The sequence below is a fragment of the Anser anser genome (assembly GCF_964211835.1).
Source record: "Anser anser genome assembly, chromosome: 9".
NCBI classification, from domain to species: domain Eukaryota; kingdom Metazoa; phylum Chordata; class Aves; order Anseriformes; family Anatidae; genus Anser; species Anser anser.
The window spans coordinates 14,594,792-14,615,089 of NC_139729.1; the positions used below are offsets into that span (position 1 = coordinate 14,594,792).

The window sequence follows — 20,298 nt, forward strand, 5'->3', positions numbered from 1 at the left end:
GAAAATGTTCACTGATAGATGCATACAGGTACAAACCCGGCTAATTACAATTTTAACCTCCGCTCCAAAACTTGAAAGCTTTTAAAGCTTTCCTCACCACTTTGAACAGAGACAATTCTTACACCTAGAGAGCCAGAAACATTGGTTCATCCTTCTGGATACTACACAATTCCAACTGTTTACTCACACTTTAATGGCAAGACAGAATTAGACATGATTCATGTTCACTATTATGTTCTGTTACCACCACATTGAATAACCTCATCAGAAGAGCCCAAACGCCAACATGTTGCTGCTTTGAGCTAGCTGACCTGATGTTAAGCTTCTCTTTAGTACAATTCGAAGACTAAGGACAGCAAAGGAAAGTTACTAGATCCCAATAAAAGAATGGAATGAAGATAGGTCAGATCCAGTCCTACCAGCTGAAACACTTTACCAGCCTTGCTTCCCCATAACACCATTCCTCACAACTACAGTAAACATCCAGTTTTTGCAAAAGAAAAGCAACCAGTCAAGCCAGCTCACTTTAAATTGCACCAAGGTCCTCCAACAAAATGCAGCCAGTGGTATGCTTACCAAGAGGTGCCATAATTTTGTTTAAAACAACAAGGAGGAATTGAGGAGGTATTCAAGTAACTAACATATCTGCTCTTTGAGGTAAACAGTTCTACAATAAGGGTGGATTCCAGCACAGAAGGAGAAAAAGAAAAAAAAAAACACAATAATGCAACTTGTGTTTGAAGACCTCAGGAATAACTCAGGGAAAAGGTTTGTAACTATAAAGACAAAAAAAAATTGTTTTCCAATAAAACCCTTCATTTTTCAGCTTCCCGAAAAAACTGCAATAATTACATTGTAATTCTTAGAGCAAGTTTCCATGACAAGAAATGGAAAATCTGAGAAAAGCTGACAGTGAGATAAAAGTAAAATAGTTACTTGTCTCTAGAGAGGAAAACTGGATCTGGATGATCTAAGCAATGGAGAAAGTCAAAGATGCAGAGCATTATACACTTGAATGAACTAACAAGTGCCAGGATACTTTGTGAGTACAGCCCAAAGAACCCAGACACAAATGCCAGTAAAAATACTGTGTGATGAGGCCCTCAAGCTAAACATCCCAAACAACAGAAATTCGTTAGGAAAAAAAAAAAAAGCTGAAGATCTGGCAAATCCATAATCTAAAATGAGCCAAGTTTAGAAGATTTGTTGAATTTTTGCCAAACACTGCTATTGAATGTTTTAGATCCCTTCGAGAGTTCAAGGCATAAGAAAAAGAAATTCAAGTACATTATTCCCTGAAGAATAGTTTTAAAATATTTTTACAGTAACTGGACAAGTCTTACACAGTGTGTGTATAAGACAATGTCTATATTTTGGCTTGCATTTGCCTATGCACTAACATAGTGCCATGGACCTGCAAGTTCCAGTTTGCACATACCCACTGCCTGCTGTGACCATTACTTCTGCTTGTGTTGACCGCACCAGGTCTATCTTGCAAGAGAATCACACAAAAATCTCTTTCCAATCAGCTTTCCAAAGGAGGAAAGATGAAGATGAGAAAATGCTGACCCAAAAGTTGCAGTTCAAGCAAGAAATTGAAATGTTTCAAGCTAGGAAGAAGTCATTGCATCCCAGTCTTAATGTTCTTGTGTATGCTTGGCATTAGTAATTTGACTGAAAGCCAGCTTTATTGTCTCTGATTTTGCAGTAAATCAGGGCAGGACACAAACCATTCTTATGAGTCATTCAAGGTTAGCTAGCTTAATGGGCTCTCTTTGGTTCTCCATAAACTGTTTCTTTCCTACAAAGTATGATATAGTCTAAAAAAGATTCTCAGAAAACACACATGCTTGCAGAAAATACCAAATCAGAAGACCTGGTTTGCTCAGGCTCTCAGCTATATACCAAACCACAATGGAAACAGCACTCCCTCTGACTTACAAGATATGTCATTCCTTATGCCCTTTCAGTCCTTGCTGTTTAATCACTGAGCTTCAAATCACATGTACTAAAGCTCAGGTGAGTCACCAACAACAAGAAAAACAAGATTAAGCTTGTCATATCCCATCTGCCCCATGCACACAAAACCAGTTGCACAGCTCCAGGACAGTGAAACCCATAGACTGTCGTGGAAAGAAGCCAAGTTCCTTTTTGCCATATTCTCCATTTGCCATCTTTTCTTTAATGCAAATCTTATGTTAACAGTATTTCCTCACTTTTTTCTTACCTATGCTATGTGCTGTTTGCTAGGAAAATCTCACCCCAACAATCTTTTCTACAAATTGAAGTTCACTAGAGTTTATGCTTCTGCAGACAGTGTTGATACATCAGGAAAGCAGCATGCTGCTTCATGTCTTGACAATACTATGCCAACTTTTTAAGTATTATTTTATTAAAGTTGTACTTAAAAGTTCTTCTACCAACCATAGTGCTGAACTACTGTACAGTAAAAAATAAAGTCTTTCATATGACTGACCTCACTCACTGAGGATTAAATGAATTCTAGATACATCCATTTCAGCTGAAAAACTGATTCTGGTTGCAAATTGACCAAGGTCATACACATAGAAAAACAGCAGTGTTACCTAACTGTCATTAAATTAACTACCTTCCAATCATATAATGCTCGGATACCTTCCTCAACTAAACAAATCCATTTTAGCTGTGGACAACTTTTTCCTTGTTCTAAATCTGCTAACTTGTTTGGAAACTTCAAGCAACTACATCTCCACTTAGATGTATCTCTGTATGTAGCTGTCTGTATTACACATTTCTATACCACAGCATAGCTTTTTCTAAGCTTTTTATTTTCCTAACTGTAGTTCAAACCACAGAGAAGACTGATTTGCCTCTATTTAAACTCTGTGCTAGCCTTATCTCAAGTAAGAGAACTTGTGCTTCTACTTCCAGGGATCCCAGGTTTTGTAATTAATATCCACTTGAACACAACCAGTAAGAAAATGCGGATTGAAAAACAATATAACGTCCTCCATGACCTCTTCTGTATCACATGAGCCTATGTGGTACATCTCATCCTTGTCAGCAGCTATTTCCTGAAGCCCATGCCTCCTGTTTCCAGCAAATCAATGAAGGGGATATCACGCTTTTTTATCTTTTATGGTTTCAGCAAACAAAATGTGGCATGCTTCCACTGATAATAAGCATTACCCCAGGAAAATTTGCTTACCTAGAGAGCCCTAAATATAAATGAGGGCATAGTTTCTACATAAATCCTAATTTTGGTAAACCATAAATATCCAGGGTAGGTTTGAGTTAATATCTAATGTCTTTTTGTGAGGAGAGGAATCTGTAGAGACTAAAAGTACCAGCCAAAATTTTCAAACACAAATACTAAGTACAGGCTTTTAAATCTATACCAAGAGGCTGAACATTTCAGCTGTCACTTCACAGTTTGTCTGTAGTACCCTATTTTCAAACAGGGGCCAGAACTCATAAAATGTTTAGAATTTAAACATGATGTGCAGCTCTTATCAGAAACACTGCATTCTTTGGATATCAGAAGTATCAAACATTCCCTTTGAGCTCAAGGGATTCTCAATGCTGTTTGCAAGACCTGAATTTGCTTTTAAGTCAGTCACCTTTCTGAACCGGTAAAGGAAGTGAGCTGCACCTGTTCAGCTGTTGTGAACACTGTGGTCCACATCTTCCCAAACAGTTGCTATACTTTTCCAATAGGCTCCCATGTTAAAAGCAAACAGAGAAGACTTCATTATATGAAAAACATCACATTTTCAAGACTGTCCATAAGCAGACAACTCACTTTCAGCTGGAAGCCTTTTATAACTGGTTTCACATACACACAAGCTTGTTTTACTACTTAATTTTCTAGGGAGCAAGCAGAAACATTTAATATCCAGGATGTCTGAAGAATGGTATTCTCTCAGACAGGAACTCCATGAAACCAGTTTTACCATTCTGTCTTTTCAAAGGCAAGCATGTACAGGGTGTTGTCTGATGTTTGTCTTAGAAGAATACAAGGAAGGGGATAGATTTATGTATCTGTAGCATGAAATTCCAGGGATTGGAATGGCAGAATATTTCACACATATTAAACTGCCAGAGAAAATTGCATGCTGTTTAAATTTCACTCAAATTAAGAGACTGCATTTTAATCACTTTACATAGGTACCTGCTAGAAAAGGCCATAAGCTGCAAACAAGTCACAGATAGCAGTGACTTGCAAACTTTCCTCTTAACGTTACTTGGAATTAAGCAGTTAGGTTTATTTTTCATTTTTAAATGTGTTCTAAATTGGGCTTCTCCTCAACTTACATCTCCCCTCAAGACTGCCACACAGAACCACACAAGCACACAGAGCAATTTCCCTTACATAATGAGGCAATTTTAGTTACAGAGGAAATGTGCAACAGCATGATGTGTGAACTGCTCCATGTACCAGCTTGGGAAGGAAGGGAACCTCCCAGAAAGGAATTTCACCGGCCAGATGCTTTCACAGTCTCACTTGCATCACCACTTTTATTGCTTTTTTTTTTTTTTTTAAAGTTCACTTATTTTAAATTAGAAGAACAATATATTAATATGTTCTTGTAAATCACTTTTATAGCTAGGAAGCCTGGCTCAAGTTTATATGAAATGCTTTTGGCAGCAGATAGACAAAAGCCAGATTAGGGGAAGCAGAAAAGATACACATATGGAAACTGAGGTAGTTTAAGACTTTGGGAAGAATGCAGATGTAATAAATAAGAAACAGAGAAGATGCAAGATGGTAGACTCTATAATAAGCTTTTGAGTAGGGGAACTGTGCAAAATGACTGAGCAGACACAAGCCGTATTGCAGCTATTCCACCTCCCTCCCACCTCTACCCCCAAGGTCCTAACCACTGAAGAGTAATGTTCTCTTGTGATCTTTCTCATCTCAGTTGATCCTTTATTACAACATGTAAAGTAGAACAGTTTCAATGGGAAGGCACAAGAACATTCCTACCAGCTGTTCAACACATGGTTGAGCTATGAGGGGTGAGAGTATTCTTCCAAAGAGTGAGAAAAAGGGGTTTTAGCACTCACAGGAAGGAAATAAATGAAAGGCCAGCATCTGTGTCCTGACTGAGTATTCTAACTACTGAACTACTGCAGAAAGGTGAAAGCAACATCAGTTGCCTTTCACTGTATCCAGAGCCCACACCCATAAATATATTGACCAGATAAAGAACCTCAGGTGAGACGAACAGAGGAAATTACTTGTTTTCAAGTTCCACTATATACTGAAGAACTGGGGAACTTACTGAGTTCTCCCAGCTGTACAGTAACTGAGCAGAATTTCTAAGGAAAGGGTTCAGGGGTTGAGATAAGGACAGGGAGATCACTCACCACTTGTCACATGTCCCCCTTTTCCTTTGAGGAGGAGTGAGTGAGCAGCTGTGGTACAGTTTAGCTGCCCTGCAGGTTAAGACCATCACAAGACTGTGTTGAAATAGATGTGTGGTTTTTTTTCTGCACATTTTCTTGCAATGCTGAAAAATTCCCCCCCATAAAGGAAGCTGGATTTTGTTTTAACCTGGTAGAACAGAGTTTGTTAGTTCCAGTCCCTGTAGATAAAAGGGTCTCTCTGATTATACCATGAATGAGAAAGCATGTTCCCAGCTCAAATACATAAAGGGACTCTGCACCTGGATGTGGAGCTGTCTCGTCTCAGAAGTACTCTCTTCTGCTTCTCCAGCAGTCCTTATTACAACACTTCCATGACACTCCTATGCAGAGATGTTAGGAAGGAAGAAGAAAAAAGTCAATTGGCATTTCAGCTTTAGGAAGCAAGGAGCTATCAGTACAGTTGCTTTTCAATTCACCTGCCCACCAAAAAAAAAAACAGAAAAAGAAAAACTTTCTCAAGTCAAGTAAAAAATTACACATATGAAATAGGGTTAAAGGAAGATCACTCTGGTTGCAAGATCAAGCTTTCGAACATTAAGAATTACCAGAATTAAGATTACCCATGTGACCCTAAAGCAGTTCTCTTAAGTATTACAGTACAGTCTTTAATTATGTAACTTAAAGTGTTTTCCACAAGTTCCAAGCTGCATTCAACAAAGGAACGGATAAATCTCACTTAGTATTCATGCACTTAGCTTTATCATCATTGTTCAGTGTACAAAGTAGATGGAAGAACTATGTTAGGCACCAAAATGTCTCCATAGCCTTGTGTGTTATGGAAAACTGAAGGCATGCTGGCAGGAAAGAGAAGCACAGACCTTGCTACCATGCCAGCAGCCAGCCATTGCATAAATTGTGGCTTCTTTAGGGCACCACTAAGGGTTTCCAGAAAGACAGAGGTTTCTGCTGTTTATAGATCTGGTGACTGAGAGGAACTCACTTCCATACTAGTGCAGGCATTCTCCTGCATGCCTTAGAGCATGCAGTCCTTCTCTTATTTTATCCCCCTACTCTTTTCATATCCCATCTGTCCTCAGCCTGTAGTCACAAGTGAAGGACCAAGGGTATGTAAATGTGAAGTTCCCAGTCAAACCCTGAAAAGAAGGTAACAAGTGGCAGAATGCCTTTAGCCCCAAGAGAACATCCCCCATTCAGTTTGATGCAGTCTTAATTAAAACTTTGGAAATAACTATAAGCATTCAGCTTTGACATTAGTGGCATCTCTGGAGGGAGAGAAAGAGATAATAAGTAATGTTTTGCTATTTATTGTGGGAGATATACAGCAGGTGGCTTCATCTGGCTGAAGAAGAAAGTCTGAATGTCTGGTCTATCACGAAAAATGACTTCTGTGCGCATCTGATGAGGTTGAAAGTCATAGATTTGTGTTCTCATCCCCCAGGCTTGTATTGTGGAGATGTCTCACTTGGTTTGCTTATGCAATATGGCTGTTTACAACATTAAACAGGAAAGCATTAAATTAAAATTTCGATTGCAAGCATCACCAAGCTCCAGCTCCCCTGAAGTCCCATTTATTTCCACAGGAAGCATTACTGTTAGTGCCTTAGAGACCTCACTGACTTTGGCTGAATTCAGCCTCAACACAAGTTAGAGGAGCGAATCTCTCTCCCCAGAGCAACTAACAGTATACATAAGAGAAAGTGAAAGAAACTATGAAAGAGAGAAAAGACAAAAAGCAACAAACACAACTAGACTGAGGTTAGTCACTATGGGATGGTTGGAGCTGCTACTTCTCTCTGTTTAAAAACACTGAACTCTTATCTCTGTCTTAGGTGATTATCTGAAACTTGTAATAAAACACATCAGAACAGGGAGTATGAGATACACTAGCGCAGATGGATCCCACGTCTGGGAACTGATTTCCTACTACACCTTCTTTTACCATGAGGAAAGCCAGGATAAGTACTTAGCGCAAGTATTTTTTCTTCATTCCCTATATTCATGTACTACTACAGTAGGGAGCAGATGTCACTTATTTTTACTTGTGATCCTACACTACTTTTCACCATAAGCTCTATGTCTAGACACCAAAGTGGCTCCATACCATTCACAAAGGCAGGAGATGCAGTGCTGACCATTCTGTAAATAGTTGCTACCTTCCTCTGCTCATCCCACCTTAGGCTACAAAAAATGTGCGAGATCTGCAAAGAATGGAACTCAGGGATACACTCATTGAAAATTCATATTTCTGATGCATTAGTGGATTTTTAAAGCTTAGTCTTTTGATAACTCAGGAATATCATTAACTAATTGGACTGTGTAAGCATGAGGATGGATCTTGTGGGGAACTGGGAAGGAACACTGCCCTCACTTTATTGTGGGAAGCATTCCATAAGCCATTGGAGATGTCTAAAGGGGCTTGCATCTGGTTAGGGAGGATATTAAAACCAGAAGAATTGGCATCAAATTATGTGCTGTCTCATCTTGAGCCAGGCCAGGCCATCACACTCCTTTTGCCAGCTGCCCTCTGGTGGAAGGAGGTTCTGCAGAACAGCCAAACAGGAAACTCTTGTGCTGTGCAGAGGCCAGGTGAAGGCCACAGGTGGATTCCACATTTCTGCCTTACTTCACTGGAAAGCCAGGCTTTGGTTACAGATGCGCCACTTGTGAGTAAGCCAGGAGGGACTGAACTAGAAGGAACTGACCCTGAGCAGGTACCCCCAGCCCAGAGGCAGGAGAGCTTTGCCAGGCTGAGGTTGAGTGGTAGAGGACAGCCCTGTAGCATAGCACCTCTGTATGTGGTCGCCCAGTTTCTGAAAAGTGGGTAGACAGCACTCGCTGCATTTGTGTCCAGGTCTTCTAAAACTCTGAGCAGAAGCAATGCTTGCAAAGCTTTAAAGCAAGGTCTCCATGTTAATCAGAAAGGGGCACTCTAGTTGTAATTATTGAACTGTAAGAGCTTTGATTTCTTCTTACTGCCTTCTCTTTTGAGTCTGGCTGTATGCTGGTACTATTTCATCTTCAGAGAGATGAATTTTTAGCTGTCCTGTAGTGTTTGTAGTACTTACTGTATTAACTCATCTTGCCAGCAGACGGATATCTGGATGATATTCCATCTCAGAAGCATGTGAACATCATCAGATAATTTGAAAATATTTTTGTAATTGAGGTAGTCAAATAGAGTGCCCTTAAAGCTAAATGAGCAGCTTTGATCCTGATCCTGAAGCATTGTCCAGGAGTTGCAGTTCCCTAGATGTCACACTTCTAACCCCTCTTTGTATAAGAAATACAAGATAAGAAATGTTTTCATAACTTGGTATCGTAAGATATTTCAGTCCAAACTGTACAACCTCAACTTGTTTCCCTGAAGAACCTACGCAAAAAATATTGACTCACATAAAGAAAATGAAGGACAACATAAGTATTTAGGGACCTGAGTATTAGACGATATAATAATGATCACACAGACCTAAATAACTATGCTGAATACAGTGTCTGTGGTTTTTTTTTTCCCATGTCAGGACTGAGTTCATAGAATTCCTAAGTGTAACAATTTAATTTTTTTAAATATCCAAGAATTAAAACCTGGAAATATTCCAAGGCAAAAAGTAGCCAGTAACGTAGTCTAGACATGGTGGGAAATGCAGTTATAATACTTAATTTTCAACCGAATACAGTTCTTCTGTTGAAGCATATTTGGAAGTGTGAGAAAAGTTCAGTATGATTTAAAATGTGCCTACTGAGAATAACTCTGAACTACAACTGACAAAAAGGAAAACAGTGAGAAAAACTAAATACTTCACTAGGGCAGAGTAAGTCAGAGGCTTACATAAGAGCCAGAGAACCTGGGGAAAGAGGACATCTTTTATTACACAGGTAATAAAAAGTGCAAAAGAGAAAGCTGAATCATTATTAGATGGAAACTGATGAAATTAACAACTGTGAAATGGCAGAGACTGAAGGCCTTGTTTCAACAAGAAGTAATCATGATTATGAAGATAAAACAGTCTTCTGAGTAGCTATTTATAAAGAACTGATATAGAAATTGGAAGAAACTTGGCCACCAATTTGTCGGCTTAATTTCATTTATCCCTGGGTGTTAGAAGACAAAAAGATAATTTCAATGTAGTCACAAACATTTTTGAAAAGACATGGGAAAGTCCAGACAACTAAGAGAGCCTATACTATATTGAATACATATGCCTGACATTCATCTTAAGTAGAGTAATTGAGTAAATAAGGAGAAAGGAAATGTCTAAAGCATAGAACCACAAGCAAAGCATGCTTACAAAGAACACAATTTATTAGGCAAGGACAATGAGGATATTCACACGATTGAAAAATTAACATATGAAAAGGAAAGGCATTTGTAGTGTAAGTATTTCTATGCTACTTAATATATGACTTCTTGAAACCTACCATTACCAATCAAAGTTGGATCTGATGCACAAATATGTGAGATCAAAACACAATAAAATAAGGTTTGTGATACAGACTAAATTTTAAAGAGATATCTTGAAAAGACTTCACTTGCATCAAAATCTCCTCTGTATATTCCATCCTTTAAATTATGATTATAGGATAAGACTCCAATTGATTAAAAAAAAATAACAAAACACAGAGAATATGTTTTAATATATTTTATGCCACTCATGAATTCAGTTAAATGGTTGAACACTAATTATCATCCTAGGGACTTAGGTTACCATTCACTGTTAACTTGGAAAATACATGACATTTTCAAATGTAGACAGGCTTTGGGTGAAAGAATGCCACTATATTAGTCAAAATTCTGTATATTCTTCTAGTGAAGATACGGGGATGACTTGTCTAGTTATATTGCAAACATCAGCTGTAAATACAGCTGAGTCCGCCTAGTTGGAAATTCTGTGACATGGAGGTCATGGAAGAATCTACTTGCGCACTACCACATCAACTAGCATGTGGGTCTGCAAGGAGAACTCTGCTGGGGGACAGCAGAGCAGGCAGGAGGTAACTTAGGGCTGGGGAACTGAGCTTTCTCCTATTGAACTGGTAGAAACTGGAACCCAAAGAGACTATGAACTATCTTCAGGAAGACTGTCTTCTGGTAATGCATTTGCAGCATCTATATGGCAGAGATACTTAACAGGTCATTTCATCATGCAAACTCTTTTGTTATCCTGGCTCTGATACATGGCTCTGTTTTTTAACAATTTCTTTCCCCTAATCGTCACACTGTATCTTGAAAGTACATATCTTTCTTTCCATGTCTTCCATTTTATCACTATCTTGGAACTCCTTTCCTGCTTTCTAGACTGTGCTTGAGGGCTGGAACACAGTTGAAACTGATATTCTGTGTTATGAACCTTGCGATTCATGCTAATTTCAGTAGTCACATTTAACTGGTGAATTAAATATTCCCGTTAGTCTCATGTGTGGAAAAAATGACACTATCTACACCTGTTGTTTATTGAGGTGCTATCTCCAGGTATAGCTTGCAAGAGAAAAAACATTTTTTTCCTTTAGTGATAGAGAGGTTTCCATGCTAGTTATGTGAGTTTGTAAGTTCATATACCAACTTGACAATAACAGAGTTCTCACTTCTTTCACAGGATCCCTCACAACTGTATATTGATTACCAGCCTAGGTTTTTGATCAGGATCTGCCAGCAAAGGTGAGGTCTTCTTGGCAGAGCTTTTCCAGTTGCAGAGCAAGGAGCTGGGGGTTGGGATGGGGGACAAACAGTTGCCAAGTATGACAAAAAATAGTTTTCTGAGGTGCTGAAAGTCTCAGAACTTCATGTTTCCAAGGGAACACCATGACACTGAGAATGATTAGAGAGCTACTGTTATTTCAATTACAAATCAGACTCTGGCTACTGCCTAAATAGCACTGGTAAACCAGCAAAACAAAACTGTTCATATAAAGTGCTTGGAGCTCTTCAAGGATGAAGAAAAAACGATGAGTCTGAATAAGACTGGATGTCTTCAAAGACCTGAAACTACAGAGTTGAAGATTAGCTGCCATTTTGTGCAAATTTCAGTGAGTCTTAATGCTGGGCTTACAGAGAAAGGCTTCTGAGAAAACCCTCCAGTAGAACAACAAATTTGTTCCAAAAATTACTCAGGAGAGGAAAATCATTTTTGCAGAAAAGTCCTACAAGCAACAATGGAAGTCAGCAGGGAACAAAGGCCTCTCTCATGTATTTATAACAAGAGATATTTCTTCTGCTTTTATTGTCCCTAAATCAAAATCTGCTTTGACCAGATAGTGCATTTGACATTTCCACATGGGATAAGAATTATTTTTCAATTTTATTTCTAAAACTTTAGAATTAAGCAGGCTTTAACTTTAGATCAAGCCTCTTACCTAAAAATACCTTATTCTAGTCTGACTTGATGTGAAAGATGTTCTTTGACTGCATAGCAAAATCCATTGAGAAGAGAAAAATTACATAAGAATTTTTTTTTAAAAGGTACAAGATAACATATAAACACAGGAAGTTCAGCAAAGATTTCATGGAGTCTACATTACTACAAGTATGCAAATCCCAATTTGATGTTATTATGTGGTTTTGCCACATATTTTTGAGTGAAAACTTATCTTACAAAGGGGGTACAACTAAATAATTAAACTGATTTTGAAAGTCACTCATCTAAACTATGTTTGACGGGCAAAATTATATTTAATGATATTCTAAATGTTAGAAAGATCTAGGATATTTAAATACATACATATTGCACCCCTAGACACCTTAGAAGAGTTGCCAAAAAAAGAAAAAAAAAATGGAAGAAGGGGGCAGCAGAAAATACTCTGGGCAAGCATTACACACGCATCTACCTATATTTAGGTGCCAATCAGTTTCCCAGCAGAAAACCTGACTTCCCCTATATGGGATGTATGGTGCCACACTAGGAGGCATACCAGAGAAGACCCGAGGTGTCTATACAATGCTTTGCAGGTGGGTGGAAAACTCCTGCACACCACCATCAGCACAGCTGTGCTGCCCTGGTCACTCGGCGCGGTGCTGTGCCCAGCCCTAGGAACCAGCTGCCCTGCGAAGGCACCCTCTGAGGCTGTAGCAACAATCCTAGCATCATTAAGGTTGGCGAAGACCTCCAAGATCGTCTAGTCCAACCATCAGATCTTACAGCGTGCCCAGCACAGGAAGCTCGCTGCACTCGCAGCCTCCAGGCAGCCCACAGATACAGCCTCGCTGCGCTCCACGCAACCCAGAAGGAGGCACACGCCTACTGCGAGGATTACTATAAATCGTGAGCTCACACAGCTTCCTTCATGTGGTGTGGGAATGAATGTAAATTAGCCCTTTCATTCCAAATGTTTCCATACTGACCTCTGTTTCCCCACTGACACAGAGGAAGGTTTGGCTAAATTCAGAAGATCCTGTCTATGCCAGGAACCAACTACAGATAAACAGCGAGACGATCATTCCCATGGGGTCTCCATCCATCACCTCTCAACTTAATGGTAACACAGCGCAGCAAAAACATATAAATCTGATGCTGATGCCTCTGCTAAATAGTCACAGCAATGAGCACTGATTCATGTGCAGACTCTCCCACGTGAGAGCATGTGTCAGGACTCCATAATTAGGCTTTTTTATGAACGCTTGCTCCTCTCAGACACTGCCTCTTCCCATATATTAAGCATGAATAACCAAAGAACACGGCTGGAAATTTAGACTTTCTGGCTCATGTGCAACTGCACTGACTTACATTTTTAGTATGCATCGATTCCTCTGGGTCACTACAGTCCGTTACAGCCCCTCACCGGGGTCCAGCAGTGCTTTTCAGCTGACCTCAGGTGGTTCTGATGGGCCTTCACTGCACCGTGTATCTCCTCTGTGGCCTGATTTGGGGTAATCATGATTCTGACTGCACGTTTAAGAAGGATAGTGTGGCAGACAGTTGGATAGTTGCCAAGAGCATCGAATTTGTGAAGCAATGAGCAAAACAAATCCACATACACATTCATAGGAGTGGATTGTTTAACTGGTGCAATGTAACTGTGGCTTTGGAGCTTCAGTAAGAGAGATTTATTACTGAGACAAAAGAATATGTTTAATATTACAGACTGGTCTGCAACACTATTTCTTCATGATCTAAGTTGTATTTAAATATTTTTTCATGTAGAATGGACTTCTAGTAAATTACTGCGATCAAACAAACGAACTAACACCTTTGGTAACTTATCTTTAGATCTCTTGAGATTTAAAACAAACATGGAAGTTTATTAGGGAAGAAGTAAATCCTACACTTGCCTGCCATGTCTTCTACCTGACTGGAGGTGGAATGAGGATGTTCACACTTGGTTTTGCCAAGAGCTTTACAACTACTTTATGATTGAATGGCTTATACTTAATGGCTTTTATTATTTCAATTCTTTTGTTGGTGTTATATGGAAATGTTTCAAGCAAGCTGTCCCCAGTCATTGACACAACACTTTTTAAGTCTACATGAATAATTTTAACATATCAACATATAGTAAGCAAAATTCCTGCTATGTAAAGTGTTTAGACCACAAATTCAGCAAGAATACTGAGAAAGGAAAGCAGATTTTTCAACAAAATTGTGGCAGAACCAAAGGGTAGGACTCAGTTTCCCTTCAGTCCTTTGGAGCACTACAAATCCTGGCTTGATATCTGAGCAATAAAATGGATTCAAGTCCCACACTCACAGCATCACCACAATGAGCCCTTCATTAGCCAGCACTTCCCGGCAGACTATTAAAGGGGACACAGGTTTACCAAACAGCTAATCCTTGATAATGAAAGGTTTCCAACAAAGCTCTCTTTCCAGGGAGTCTGGGCACTTTCACATTAGCAAGAAGTGAATAGACAAAGTGGTTCAGGAAACCTGCCAAACAGTAGCTCATGCACTGAAAACAAAGACCTGCAGTCTTCAGGGAGCTAAAGAAAAAAAACAGCGGTGTTTTGAGTTGTTTCTTGTCATCATAGTTACCTTCTTCTCCACTTTCTTTCATATTATTTCATGAATAGTCTTTGAACTATAAAGTGTATACACACTTTTCGCTCAAATTTCACTTGTACATATAAATCAGTTTCTGCGCTGCCTTTCCTCTTTCCGAATGTGAGACAGAGGTTTCCTCTCTTTGCTCTGGGCCTCTTCTGGACACATGCCACTTTTCTTACTATCAGTCCCTAAGCAACAGTAACACCATTGACTGGTACCCATTCATTTCCTCAGTGTTTTGTTTTTCTTTGGTATTTAACAGGCTGACAATTGGATCTTTTCCTTTTGGGGCCTATTTTAAGAAGGCTTTATTTAATCAGCTGCAATTAAACATTTAAGATCCAAGATAAGTATTTTTCCTTTAGATTTGTAAAGGAAATCAATGCACGTTCTTTGGATTTAGGTAAAGAATGTCAGGATTAACATCAAAACATAACAAATAAGGCTTATGGAAACATCTTTCTTTTTGACAGAAGGACATGGTGAAACAAATTCAGGGTGGCTGAAAAAACAATTCACAAGGAAGGGAGGAGCTGTGGGGTGGACAGGCTTGCATACATGAACACAAGGTGTATGTAACCCCCAGTGCACAACAGAGCTCTGGGAGGGACTGTGTCACCCTTATTGCCCTTCCCTCTGACTTGACAAGGAAGCAGGAGGAAAGCACAGCATTTGTATATATTGTTTCTGCTCATTAAAGAGAGCAACACACTCCAGCATGCACAAAGCAGTTCTGTCCCTTCCTGCCTCGTCCATCCACCCCTTCATTTGTTCACTCTGCTGGAAGATGAGGGTGCTGTGGACTTCATTGGGAGAATCTGACTGTTTTGTGTCTATGACAGGGCAGAGAGAAGGAGCTTGTAAGAGGAAGACAACTGGTATAATGCAGCACTGAAAGCCCTTGAGACAGAGCAAGGCTGACACCTGATGGTTCAAGTCTGAGGACGATTATGCTACTGCGCACATTGCTTTGTAGGCAGAAAACTGAGTGTCCTCCGGCAAGCTCCGAAAGGAGCTTTTATGTGGACACCCCTTCAGGTCTGGTTGACCAGGACATCTGCAGAATCAGCCCGATCCCCGAGCCAGCTCACGAAGCCGCTGGCCCTGCAGCAGAACAGGAGGAAGGTTTGCTCTGCACCGAGCCGGCTGGCTCCCGGCGGCCGCCAGGGGGCAAGCTGCCTCCAGCCCCGCGGATCCTCTTCCAACTGCGGCCTGCTTCCCAGTTTCTTCTAACACAGCTTATAGCAAATGCACCTTTGCACTGACCTGGGGTAAGGGAGAGGCAGTAACAAGCTGGTGCTGGCTAGGAAGAACTGAAAGATGAGCCAGACATGAAGACCCTCTCCAAACTAGGCTCCTCGAGTGACCCTATTTCAATCCACACAGTCCATTAGCTGGGGGACAAAATGAGTTTCAAACCTCATTTCAAATATTTCTAAACTAAGTCACCAAGACTTGCAGGTAAAGGGTAACAATAAGATCTGCTCGAAGCCTTATGTACTGAAGGTCTGTGACCTCTCTGCGAGGCCCAAGAAGTTTTTGTGCTGAGCCACAACCCACAGCACGGTGGTGCTGGTGGTGACGTGAGGCTTTGCCAGGGAATCACCTCTGGAAGCTGGAAGATCCAGCTTGGGGGTGATGATCACTCATAACAGTCTGCTTTTGTGGTAGTCTGCAGACCTCTGGGCTGAATCTGACCTATCACTTTGCTGAATATTGCCCAGCATGTGAAGTTGAACATTTGCTGTGTCAGGGTCCCCTCCTCCAATGTTCCATAGAACCATGGAATCATTTAGGCTGGAAAAGAGCTTCAAGATCATCAAGTGCATCCATCACATCCAACATGCCACATCCACACATCCCTTAAATACCTGTAGGGATGAAGATTCCTCCTCTTCCCTAGGCAGCCCATTACAATGCTTGAGACATCTTGCTCGCATCCTATCACAGGGAGTTGTAGAGAGCAGTAAGGTCTCTCCTCGGCCTCTTCTCCCACTAAACAGCCCCAGTTCCCTCAGCCGCTCCTCAGAAGTCTTGTTTTCTAGTCCCTTCACCAGCTTCACTGCTGTTCTCTATACACGCTCAAGCATTTTGTTATTCTTCTTGTAGCAAGGTGCCCAAAACTTAACACAATAATTCAGGGTGTGGTCTGTCCAGTTTTCCTACCTCTGACTGAATCACATGAATTTAATCCCCCAGAACATTCCTACCGTGCTCTATTGTTGCCCTCTCTCCCATAAATCTGAAACAAGATGGTTATGCTGTGAAATTGCTCCCCAGCCACTGTCGCAAAACATTACTCTCAAAGCAAAATTCAGCGCAAGAACAGAGACTCCTTCTGTCAGTCAATTTACTACATCTTAAAATTATTTAATTTGCAGACCTGAAAAGTAAAACAAGCAAAAAGTAGCTTTGGTTTACTTGCTGAGAGGTCATAATCAGCCTCAAATAACTTGTCACAATAAACAAACTGAACCAAAGAAATTAGATCATTTTCTCTTTTGGACTAAACAAATAGATAATCCTCCACTGAACAAATCCTGCATTTGGCAGGCTAGCACAGAGCATTCTTCAGTTTTGACAGATATTGTAGATTATGGTCTCTTTTTTGTTCAGCTGCACTATCCAAACGTTGAAAGAATCTTTACACATTATATTCTGTTACTGAAAGATAAAAGCTAAACTGTAACTGAGGCTTTGCATCAGTGCAGGATGTCTGTCCTCTGCTAAACAACAGCTTGTTCTCCACAAGAGAGAACTGATGAAGCCTGCTTTCCTACAGATTTTTGTCCCCTAATACACCCTCTGAATAGAGGTGAATACCACATTAGCTATGTTCCCCTCTATACTCCTTACACATTGGCCTGTCAATACATAAGTGTTTAATCACTATGGTTAAGGATAACAAAAAATGTTTTTATAAATCTGTTAACGGTAAGAGGAGGGCCAAGGAGAATCTCCATCCTTTACTGGACACAGGGGGGAACATGACTACAGAGGATAAAGGAGAAGGCTGAGGTTCTTAATGCCTTCTTTGCATCTGTCTTTACTAGCCAGAGCACTTATCCTCGGAGTACTCAGCCATCCAACCTGGAAGTCTGGGATGAGGAGCAGAAGAAACACCCCTCACAGTTCAGGTGGAAACAGTTAAGAGACCTGCTGCTCCACCTGTCCATGGGGCCAGATGGGATCCACCCGAGGGTGCTGAGGGAGCTGGCAGATTGCTGGCCCGCTTTCCATCATCTATCAGTGATCTTGGTCATCCAGAGAGGTCCCAGATGACTGCAGACTTGCTAACATGACATCCATCTATAAGAAGGGTCGTAAGGAGGACCCGGGGAACTACAGGCCTGTCAGCCTGACCTCGGTGCCAGGAGAGGTGATGGAACAGGCCACCTTGAATGCAACCACACAATGTATGCGGGACCACCGGGGGATCAGGCCCAGTCAGCATGGGTTCATGAAAGACAAGTCCTGCCCGACCGACCTCATCTCCTTCTAAGGCTGGGTGACCCACCTGGTGGATGAGGGAAAGCCTGTTGACACAGTCTACCTAGACTTCAGCAAGGCTTTTGACGCGGTCCCCCACAGTATTCTCCTGGAGAAGCTGGCAGCCCATGGCTTGGACAGGTACCCTCTGTGCTGGGTAAAAAATGGGCTGGATGGCTTCATGGTGATGATTAAGCCTGGTTTACTGATATATCTCATGCTGTACACAACACCAGAAGTGTTTACTGGGCTGTAGATCCATTTGGAAAGCAACAAGATTCCCTATTCTCTTTACAGCATAGACACTAAAAATTGCACAGATGGTAGCTGCAGCAGTCTTAATACCAACATGCAAATGTCATTTGAAAACTTTCAAGGTTTCACCTCAGTCTTTCCTTTCACTCTTTTCTTTTATGTTAGAAATTAACACAAGTTATCAGAAAGCTAATGATAGAGCAAGAATCTGAGAAGTTTATTCATTGCACGTGACAGATTCAGCTGGCATGTACTAACAAACCAGTCACCACTGTACTCTTCCTACATCAGCCTTTGAAGTGCCAGGATGCAAGCAAGTTCTAACTGCAGACAAATTAATCCAGATTTTATCTTTCCATTCAGAGTTTGCACTGACAGCAAACAGAACAACCAGCATTACGCTTCATCTATGCAGGGGAAAATGCTTGGCACATTTTCAGCATGGAAAGCAAGAGACAATTCTAGCACCTTCATAATCCTAATTCAGATAACAAACACCCAAGACAGATTACTTGGCAGGTATTTTACTGATATTTAATCAGAGAGCAAAACAACACTAGAAAATACTACTTGATGCAGGGTAAGAGCTCACCTCTATCTAACAGAAATCTACTTTTTTTTGTAACGTGAAATGCTGACTTTAGCACAAATAGCTCACGGAGCCCTCTGCCTGGGAACAAGCACAAAGCAGCTGGATTACTGAAAATACTTTCTGGCCAAGTATTTCACAGAGAAGTACACAGAGGTGTCTGAACTTGCATACCTGCCACTAAAGTCTTCATGGCTTCCCACACAATTCTGGATGCTGGAGTTTTATTACTTCCAGACAGTGGTACATTAAGTGTTCACAAAGTCCCCTAATAAAATGGGGTCCACATGTGTTCAGTGACCATTGCTGTCTCCAGTGTGAACAGACTCACAGGTTCAGACCAAATTAGTCTGAAAAGTGTGTAGACTGTTAGCCACACTGACATATGGAGTAGCTCTGAGAATCCACATAGCCCAAAATATAGGCTATTAGTTCACACCTATGTTCCTTAAGGGAAATATTTTCAAAAATGCAAGAATAACATTCTCAACAAAAGCCTTCTTGATCTTTCAAGACTTTATTCTGCAGTCATGAATCCCAAAAGACATTTCATTTGCCACACTGAAAATACAAGAACTTATACTCTGCACCTGCCATTTGTGGAAGTCAGTCCTATAGTTATTTTACTGCACGACCAAACTGAAATGTAAAAAAAAAACTTCACACAGTTTGCACAATTTCTGCAACTCTCCTTCCATGTTTACTGCCAAGACAGGAGTACATAATCTTTCTCCACTAAAAACGTGCTCAAAACAAATGCAGACTTCTCATATTCAATAAAACACACGCACAGGACATCTTTCTGTCTCACATGTACACCAAATCATGTTTTTTTATATTGATTTTTATTGTAATTTCATGTAGTTTTTTTTTCATTTCTTTTAATATAAATCCTGGTAATAGTTTAGTTTGGCCTGAAGGAGTATATCTAAACTGTACTGGAACAAGCTTAGCCAGGAATTTAGACTAGATAGGTTTACCCAGTATTAGTCGAGATAAAGCTAGCCAAGTGAACTGCCAGTACTGACAGGTAGTTCAGGTCTCTCTGTAAGACAAATATATCTTAAAATTCAAAGTCCCTGCTGATAATGAGGTCTAATGAATCTGATTATGTCTGATACAAATTCCATCAGCAGATTATAAACATAATCAATGGAGCTGAAGACTTTATTGCATTCATTGAACATTAGGAGAGTCTATAGCTGAAACTGTGTGGATTTGCATCGTTCTACAAAATTGCAGTATATTTAACACATTATTCATGAGATCTTTATTTTCTGATACTTTAAATGTCATTTTGCAGCTAGAAGGCATAATATGCACAATAAAAAATTGATGGAAAAATGTGAGTCTACTCTGGTTGAACGTCACTTGCCAAACACGTAAGATGGCTTCAGGGAATTTCCTATCTCTTTGGAGGTTTTTCATATAGTGTTTCATGAAGAGCTTACTGCTCTTTAACCCACTGGCTGTCACTGCATCCCTGAAAGCTCTTTGCATCCCTAACAACTTACTACATCCCCAAAGCACTGGTGGTATGAACACTAAGAGAAGGAGATACAGAAGACAGATGTTTGTGTTGCTTAGATAGATTTGCTAGTGAATAGCGTGAGCTGTTTGGTT

The 20,298-nt window shown here is 40.4% G+C and overlaps 1 protein-coding gene across 4 annotated transcripts in view; it reads right to left on the bottom strand.

Annotated features, from left to right (window-relative positions):
* The window catches only part of ARHGEF4 (Rho guanine nucleotide exchange factor 4), a 215,060-nt gene that overhangs the window by 177,304 nt on the left and 17,458 nt on the right, over positions 1-20,298 (bottom strand). For 3 of the 4 annotated variants that reach the window (XM_083849078.1, XM_083849084.1, XM_083849081.1), the window contains one exon: positions 5,649-5,729. The exons of the other annotated variant lie outside the window; for it this stretch is intronic. In XM_083849078.1, the coding sequence (XP_083705204.1) occupies positions 5,649-5,729 (81 nt within the window). The remainder of the gene's footprint in view (positions 1-5,648; positions 5,730-20,298) is intronic. 4 annotated transcript variants of the gene reach the window in all.